The sequence below is a fragment of the Sylvia atricapilla genome, chromosome 8, assembly GCF_009819655.1.
Source record: "Sylvia atricapilla isolate bSylAtr1 chromosome 8, bSylAtr1.pri, whole genome shotgun sequence".
NCBI classification, from domain to species: Eukaryota; Metazoa; Chordata; class Aves; order Passeriformes; family Sylviidae; genus Sylvia; species Sylvia atricapilla.
In genome coordinates, this window is record NC_089147.1 from 34530897 (window position 1) to 34538986 (window position 8090).

At 61.5% G+C, this 8090-nt stretch overlaps 1 protein-coding gene across 1 annotated transcript; it reads right to left on the reverse strand.

Annotated features, from left to right (window-relative positions):
• Positions 1–2896: 2896 nt before the first annotated feature.
• Positions 2897–7399, reverse strand: LOC136364590 (maestro heat-like repeat-containing protein family member 7). Its single transcript, XM_066324544.1, has 12 exons — positions 7291–7399; positions 6986–7050; positions 6550–6882; positions 6239–6387; positions 5837–5984; positions 5220–5626; positions 4840–4954; positions 4518–4655; positions 4120–4296; positions 3831–3986; positions 3571–3672; positions 2897–3169 (listed from the first exon to the last, which is right to left on the reverse strand). The coding sequence occupies exons 1-12, from the start codon at positions 7397–7399 to the stop codon at positions 2897–2899; spliced, it is 2172 nt and encodes a 723-aa protein (XP_066180641.1).
• Positions 7400–8090: the final 691 nt, after the last annotated feature.

Here is an 8090-nt window from a genome sequence, read left to right on the forward strand (position 1 = left end):
CGGCTGCGGCGGGGACAGGACAGCTGCGGCTCGGACCCACGGCGTCCTCCTCCACGGAATATCTCGTGGCAATCCCACAGTGAGGGCAGTCCGCTGTGGCCGCCCCCCCGGCCCGGTCCAAAGGCGCTCTTGGCGCTTCCCGCGCCGGGAATGCACGGGGAGGGGAAGGGACCTTCCGCTGCCGCCTCCGCGGCACGGGGGTCTGCGGCGCTGGTGGCGCCGGTCCCGCTGGGCTCCCGCAAGCCCTGAGATCCCCCGCACTCCAGCGCCAGCGGGGTGAGGGTACGGCCGAGATCCGCTCCATGGACCCCGCGCCCTCCTCAGCTGCTGCCCTGAGGGAGGACAGGCTTTCCTCACTGCTATGCCTGTGTGGGCCGGGAATCGGTGTTGCCGCCGGCACCGGGGTGAGGGCTAAATCCCCTCCGCTCCAGTGGCGCGGGGACAGGAGAAAAGGCACCACCATCTCCCCTGGGACCTAGCCCGGGAGACAGCACTAGGCAGCTTCATGTAAGCTTCAAGCCTAGGAATCTGACAGCATGTATTTCTTTCTAACCTCCTGCCTATCGAATAACCTCAGTTGTGTAAAGATGGATGGTATTTTTGATCGAATTCCTGCATAACGCCACTGAAATTTAGACGTGGCAGAGAAGCATTTTACTGGGGTGCAGACCCTTCCCCTCCTGCCAATAGGAGAGCTTTTGGTGGACAATGCATCTGTCTGCGGATTCCTTTGAATTATAAAGACTCCTCAGGACTGCTGTCTCCTGAGGGAACACCCTTGGCCTTGACCTGGAGGCGGCTGCGCAAGCTTCAAATCAGCCGCCTCAGCTTCCAGGACCTCTCCTGGCCAGCATCCTGACGTGGACGCAGGGAGGCGAGGCACTGCTGGGACCCAGCGGGACGGGAGCGGCGGTCTCGTGTCCACGTGCACCCCCTGACACAGCCAGGGTCATCCCGAAAGGAGACAGCGCTGACGTGTCAGCAGAGAGCAGCAAGGAGCGCTGGGCTCCTCTCAGGCTGGGCCTGCTCCACAACACGGCCCCATTTGAAGGCCTGCCAATGCCCAGCTGCCAGAAAGGCCTGCCCTGTTCTCTCCAAGGTGCGCAGGAAGAGCCAATGAGCAGGGCACCTTGGGAGGCAAACCTTCCAAGCCTTTTCTGAGGCCAGGGACACACCAAGATGGGCCAAGACTCTCCGTGCTGCCTGGCCCACACAGCCCAGCTCGGGGCTGGCTCTCTGGGCCGGAGCGGCTTCCAGCAAGCCAGAGGCAAATGCATATTGCTCTTGCTCTTGCCAGCGCATTCCAGGACTCTCCGCTGTGCACGCAGCACTTTTCACGCCCGCTCCCCACAGCCTTTGGAAGACCTGGCTGGCGCTGCCATCAGCACAGCCCAAACACAGGCAGGGGAAGGAGAAGCAGGGGCTGGTTTGTGGCCATGCCCAAGAGAGACTGGAAGGGTGCCCTCCCTCTGGTCTCACTTGGGCGGCTTTCTGACCGCCTCTGAGGCAGGGGCTGCGATTCCTCAGTTGTGGGGCCCAGAACCGCAGCCGGGATCCCGGCGCTGCCTGACAGCGCTCGGGGCAATCGGCACGGTGGCGCGTCCCAGTCTCGGCCACCGTGCTGCTGCTTCGCTTGCCCTTAGGCACACCCAAAGCTCCCTGTTCAGCCCTGATGGTCTCTGGTTCTGCCCTCTTCCTGACCCTGTGCAGGGATGGAGCATTGCTGGGCTTTCAGGAAGCTGTTCTTGGAAGCTTCAGCATTCCAAGCTCCTTTTGCCTTCTGTGGATGCTTTCCATGGAATCCCTCACAGCTGGGTTCAGAGCATACTCATGTTTGGTTCTTCCAAAATCCAGGGGTTTCAGGGTCCTCAGTAAGACCTTCAACTGCACAGTGTTGTAGGATGGGACCTTGAGCACAGGCACATTTCCAGCCTGATGTGGCCTCACCCCTCTGCATCTCGGCACAAAACACAGCGCAGAAGAGAACAGCAGCAGGGGCCTTTGTGTCTCTGGACTCTGGATTTGTGCTGCTTCAACTCCACAGAGATGGAGGTAAAGTGAAGAAGCCAAACTGTTTATTGATAAAAGGCGAAGCAAAGGGATGAGCTAGGAGGGAATAAGGGGGGATGGGCGGGGTCTGAGGGCTGGGAGGGAAGGAGCTGTCAAAAGAGGTGGAGAGTGGAAGGAAAAACAGGGGATGGGCAGGATCTGAGGGCTGGGAGGGAAGGAGCTGTCAAAAGAGGTGGAGAGTGGAAGGAAAAACAGGGGATGGGCAGGGTCTGAGGTCTAGAGGGAGGGCGCTAACTACAAACAGGCAGGGGTCTGAAGCCGTGGGAACTGTGCTAAGCCTCAGCTATGCATAGAGCTCCAGGGCCCTGAGAGGTCGCGTCCTCTTCAGTGTCTCTGGTGTGTTCTTGAGACTCTGGTTCACTGGATCCAGAAGTTGTCTCCAGTTCTTCAGCTTTCTGGGAAAACGGGGCTTGATTTTGCAGGTTAGAGCACAAGAGGCTGGTGTCTTGCCTCTGGGCTTGAAGGGCTGGAAGAGAGAGGAACAGAGCAATGGTCAGAGTGGGAATCCTAGGAGATCTTCCTGCCATGTCCATCCCACCCAGAAGGAAACAGAGGACATTGGGATCAGCCAGAAGGTGCTCGCCATGAATCCCCCAGGTGCCCTTGAAATCTCTCCGTGTTGTGTCCTCTCCAGCCCTCGTCCACGCAAGGAGCAAAGCCCTCCACAGCCGGTCCAGGGCACACAGCTCCCTGTGCAGGCCGTGCAGCTTCCCCCGCCAGTCCCTGCTGACAGCCCGCTGCCCTCACTCACCCATGGAGGTGAGCTGGAGCTCTTCCTTCTGCCCCATCATGGGCACTCCGGCCGCCTCTGAGAACACAGAGCCCGTCAGGGCCGCAGCGGCACGGCTCCCTGCCAGCGGCGCTGCGGCCCTGTGGCCACACGGCCTCCTGCCCCGGCAGGGCTCAGCCCGGGCCCTCGCCGCACGCTGCCGCCCCAGGGCACGGCTGCCAGAGGGCGGCGGCGGCCCGGGGAGGGAGCCCGGGCCCGTGGCTCACCGATGAACCTGAGGGCCGCCTCTCGCAGGGGCTCCCGCGGGCTCTCCAGGTACGGCAGGGCCCGGCGCAGGGTCTCGGCCGCTCGGCTCCTGTCGTCTGCCAGCTGCAGAGAGCGGCGGCAGGGAAGGGTCGGCGCGGGCTCGGCCCCTCGGCCGGGCTCTCGCCGCGCCCGGCCCCGGCCTCCCCTGCCCGCACAGCCCCGAGGCCCGGGCAGCAGCCGCCGGCGCCGGGCTCTGCAGCGGGCACAGGGCCGGGGGCTGCCCGGGGAGCCGCGGGGCCGCCCCGCAGCCCCGCTGGGCCGGGGCTCCACGGGCACCCGGCTCGGGGCCGCCGGAGCCTGGAGAAGAGCCCGGGGCCCGGGGAAGGGAGCGGCGTGTGGGGCGCGGGCCGGAGCCCCTGGCTGCAGTGCTGGGCAAGGGGCCGCAGCTGCCGGCCCACACACTGAGCGCCAGCGGCAGGGATACTCTCCAGGCTGAGGCTCCGGCTTCTCCGGGCCGTCCTTACCGAGCACTCGTCCATATCCAATGGATGTTCCTTCTTCAGTAGCTGCTCGAGATCCTTCCTCTTCAGGAACTTGGCCAAACAATGCAGCGTTTCCCGAGAAGCCTGGAGAGCGGCAGAGATGCCGAGATGGCACCACAGCCCGAGGCCCAGGACCCGCATCCCTGTGCCGAGGCCAGGAGGAGGCTGCAGCCCGGGAGGCACCAGGGCAGGAGGCAGCCGAGCCCCTCCCAGGGATGCACCAGCACGGCACAAAACCTCACCTGCGCCACGCGCTGGTTCTCATCGTGGCAGTATTTAAAAAGTGGGTACAGGCTCTCGTTCACAATTGTCTTCAGGTGCTTTTTTCCCTCGTCCACTACTAACTCCATCACTTTACGGAAGAGGTCAATGGAGAGCAGTTGCACGTGGCTATTGTCCTAGAGGGAAAAAAAAAAAAAAAGCCTAAGCACCAATTACTCCTGGCCCACCAAGGCAAAGGCCTGAAAAGGCAGACAGCACAAAGTTTCTGGGAAGAACCCTGTGCCTGTGGCTCAGGTCACAGAACCTTACATTGTCAAAGAGCTCCAGGAGTGCCTCAGCCAGCTTTGGGGCAGTGGTGCTCGATACCAGGATGTCTTTGTCCTTGAGCATATTAGTGAACACACGGAGGGTTATGGCAACCATCTCTCCATCTGCATCATCCAGCAGCTCCACAAAGCTTTGAGACAGACTGCACATTCTTCTTGCCTGTGTGGAACACAAGGCTGTGCTGTGAAGCCATGAACAGCTGCACCACTAATGAGTGGGCACTGCAAGCGCGGCCTGCTGCCGCAGGGCCCAGAGGCCAAAGGCCTGTTCCACAGCACTCGGGCTGCTGAGGCTGGAGAGCCTGGAGCAACTGCCTCAGCTCCTGAAGCCCAGTGGGGCTGCTCTCCCCAGTGCAGCTTCAGCTGCTGCCCCCTGCTCACCATCAGGGGATCCTGGCTGAGCACCACGAGGCCTCTGAGCGCCAGGCGACGCCTCTGCCTGCACTTGCTGTGAAGGTACTTTGACATGACCCTCAGGACGCTGCCACCACATTTAGTCCAGTCCAGGCATTCGAGGACCTGAAAGGCACAGGGCAGTGACACGGGGCCCGGCCGGCAGGAGCCCGGAACCGCACAGGGCCGGCCCCAGGCAGCAGCAGCAGCAGCACCGGGCGCGGGCGCCGTGCCAGGCACGGGATGTGGCTACGAGAGGGCAGAGAGCTGTGAGGCCGCTCAGCCAGGCAGCGCTGGCCTTCAGGCTCACCTCCACGAGGAATGCCAGTAAGGGCAGATCCCAACCTGGCTTCTCCATGCTGAGCACCCGGATCAGGTGCATTGCAATGCGGGAACATAAAGGGATCAAGATACGGCGCATCTCCCTGTCAGGGGGAAAAAGATCCTGAGGTCGGGGGAGCAAACCTCTCCCAGGACTGACTCACAGATGTCCAGTCTTTCCGCAGCATCTCTAGAGCGGATGTGGGCGCTTTGAGAGGTGGCCTCTTCTGGGCACCCAGCCTTTCCCAGCCTTTTCCAGTCTGCTCAGCCGTCCCTCAGTGACGAGGCCCATGAGCACAGGGACTGTGGGGGGCACCCTGAGCACAGGGCAGAAATGCTGGGGACACTGGGGAGAAGGGGGGGTCTCACCTGGCCAGTAGACCCATGGCATAGTGCTGGGTGTCAGCACAGAGCATGGTGTCCCATCCGTGCTTGCGCTCCATCGCGATCACCTCATTGTCACACCGCAGCCGGCAGAGCAGGGATTTGATGGCCTGCACTGCAAACCTGTGTGCGGAGCAAAGCCAGGTCACACTGGGAGCGCTGGCACTGGCCACAGGGGCATGGGAAGGACAGGAGGACGGAGACCTGTTGGGGTTGCTGGGAAGATGGTGTTCCTCCTGGCATGCCCTCCAGAAGTCATGAACTTCCTGTGGCATCTGCTGTGTGGTGATGACAACATGGAAGAGCAGAGCCACAAACAGGCGGGAAGAATAAAGGATTATTGCCTCGTGGCACTCAGGCACCTGGACAATCACCCAGAGCACCAGAGTTGCCTGCAAAAGAAACAGCCCAAGAGAGCGCTCAGTGCCGAGGTGTCCACGTGGCAGGGCCCCAGGGGAGAGACGCAGAGAGAGCAGCGGGCCTGGTGCCCCCTGAGCCTGCCCTTAGCCCAGATTTCAGCCCAGTGCCTGAGGCAGGGGGAGGATGGAGAGCTGCTGGAGAGGACACCTGGGGGCGAGCAAAGGCCAGTTTCAGACACTCACAGCCAGGGCAAAAACGTGTTTGTTGTCCCCATCAGAGGTGAACATGCAATACAGAGGCCAGTCCTCCATAACGCAGAGCAGTGTTGGCAGCACCTTCTCCAGTGTGGGAACCGATGAGCCTATGGCTCTCCACATCATTGCAGCAGCTCTGTGGGATCAGAGCTCTGTGTCAGGGCCATCTCAGTCACACTACCATGCCCTGTGCAGCTCTGGAGGCCAGGTGAGAGAGCCCCAGTGCCCTGAAGGGCAGGGAGGGAGCATGGCAGCAGGCTCGGGAAACAGAGGGGCCCGAGGGTCCTGGACCTCTCTGCCTGTCTGGCAGAGCCCATTGCACAGGCCGTGCAGGGCGATGGCCCTAATGGCTGGTGAGCCCTGAGCTCTCAAGGCAGGCAGGCCCCGTACCTGTCACACGTTGGGGCACAGTGCAGGAGGGTCAGCACCACATCAGCCGGGTGTTCTTCAGCCAGCCTCACAATGTCAATTTGCGTCCTGGCATCCACAGTGACATGGGATGCCAGTCTCTGGTGAATATTCCTTAAAATGGCTGGCACCTGGAAGAGGCATGGGGAAGACTTGGAGCACCGTCCAAGGGAGCAACTTCCCCAGGTTCCCTTCCCACAGTACTGTCATGGATTCAAAGGCTGAGAGGGTGCAGTGGCTTGAGGGGACACACAATCCTGGAAGGTCTCCAGCCCTGGCCCAAGGCTGCTTACCTGCTGCTGAGGAGAAACACCACTCTCCTCGGAAAAATCCATACTGGGAGCATAAATGATGGTCGGAGTGGGCGTGCTGTCAGTATTTTCAAGGCCTTGAGTCATTCCGCTGTCACTGTTTGTGATGGAAATGCCCTCATCCATTTCCACGAGAACAGCCTTCTCCCGGAGATCATTCACTGCAGTGTCAAAATTTTCTGAGGGCACAGTCAAATCTGTGCAGACATCAGGCTCTGCTGGGGACTTGGTCAGACTGGAGTCAGGCTTGGCTGTGCCCTCAGGCGCAGCGGTGCTGATATTTCTACGTCGAATGCGGATGAATTTCGTGAACATCTGCAGGAGAACAAAGGCAGGGATGTTCCATGGAGTCCTCCAAGCGTGGTGCTGGCTGAGCAGTGACAGCAGGCCCAGTCCAGGCAGGGATGGCTGCAGGTACCTTCAGTGTCCTGCGGAAGCGGCCGCGGGCAGGCTTCTGCTGTTGTGTGCTGTCTGTGGCTGCATCTAGCAGAGCGAGAGCAGCCAGAGCTGAGGGGCTGCAGGAGAGGCCGGAGAACACGGCCCAGCCCTGTCCTCCCCAGGCTGGGACAGCCCCAGGATGCCCCAGGGGATGCAGCAAGGGCGCTGCGAGGTTCAGCCCCAGCCCCTCTTCTGTCCTGTCCCTGGGCACGTCCACAGCAGGTGGGAAAGGACGGGGCCAAGCCGGCTACAGCCAGCGCCCTGTGTCCCAGTTCTGCCACTCACCGTCCTGTAGCGGCTGGAACTGCTCCGGCTCTTCAGGCTTTTGTGCTCCAGGGTCTTTCTTTTTTTTCCCCCTGAAGACTTTGAAGAGGCCAAGGAATCTGCCCGCCATGCCACAGGGTGGCGTTGAGGGTGCCTTCTAGAGAGATGGCTCAGAAGAGCTCCGAGTCAACAAGTTCTCGAAGGCACCTGCAAAAGAGAAGCCTCAGGTAGGCCACAGGTCACCAAGTCCTGTGGTCTGCCCTCGACGTCACCTGTAGGAATAATGCCTCGGAAAAGCTCCGGATCAGACAGGAACGAGTGTGCTGTGGGGGGGCTCCTCACGACACCGCTCTATCCTGTCCTGTCCCGTCGCGTGCTCCAGGCACTGTGGTGTGGCTGCGTCATTGCCAGCTGCTATGTCACCACGTGTCACAAAGGGCCCTTTGACACCCTGGCCCATTGCATCCCACGGTGACCATGCTGCTGCACTATGTCACAAAGGGCCCTTACACACACCGCCACCTGCCCTGGGGCCGCTCCCAGCCCAGCCAAAGTGGCCCAGGTCGGAAGGAATCCCTCGCCCCAAGTGTCTGAGACAGCCCTGGGACAGGATCTTTTGGAAGGGCTCACACCATGGGCAAACGCTGCCCTGCTCTGCGGGCTCAGGGCAGCAGAAGGAGCCCCCAGGGCTGCCGACACAGCCGCAGCAGGAAGGGCACGGGGCCTTGCACAGAAGCTGGCACGGCCTCCTCGGGACACGTCCCACCTGGTGGCCGCCCTAAACCTGTGGGTGTGACACAGACAAGGAACGTGTGAGCCAG

What these genes read in the sequence shown, in the direction of transcription:
- LOC136364590 (XM_066324544.1), bottom strand. Translation starts at nt 7,399, where the DNA reads ATGGCGGGCAGATTCCTTGGCCTCTTCAAAGTCTTCAGGGGGAAAAAA. An exon ending in AACACGTTTTTGCCCTGGCT is followed by an intron (nt 5,627 to 5,836) that starts GTGAGTGTCTGA and finishes TTTCTTTTGCAG; the next exon opens with GCAACTCTGGTGCTCTGGGT. An exon ending in TACTGGCATTCCTCGTGGAG is followed by an intron (nt 4,656 to 4,839) that starts GTGAGCCTGAAG and finishes TGTGCCTTTCAG; the next exon opens with GTCCTCGAATGCCTGGACTG.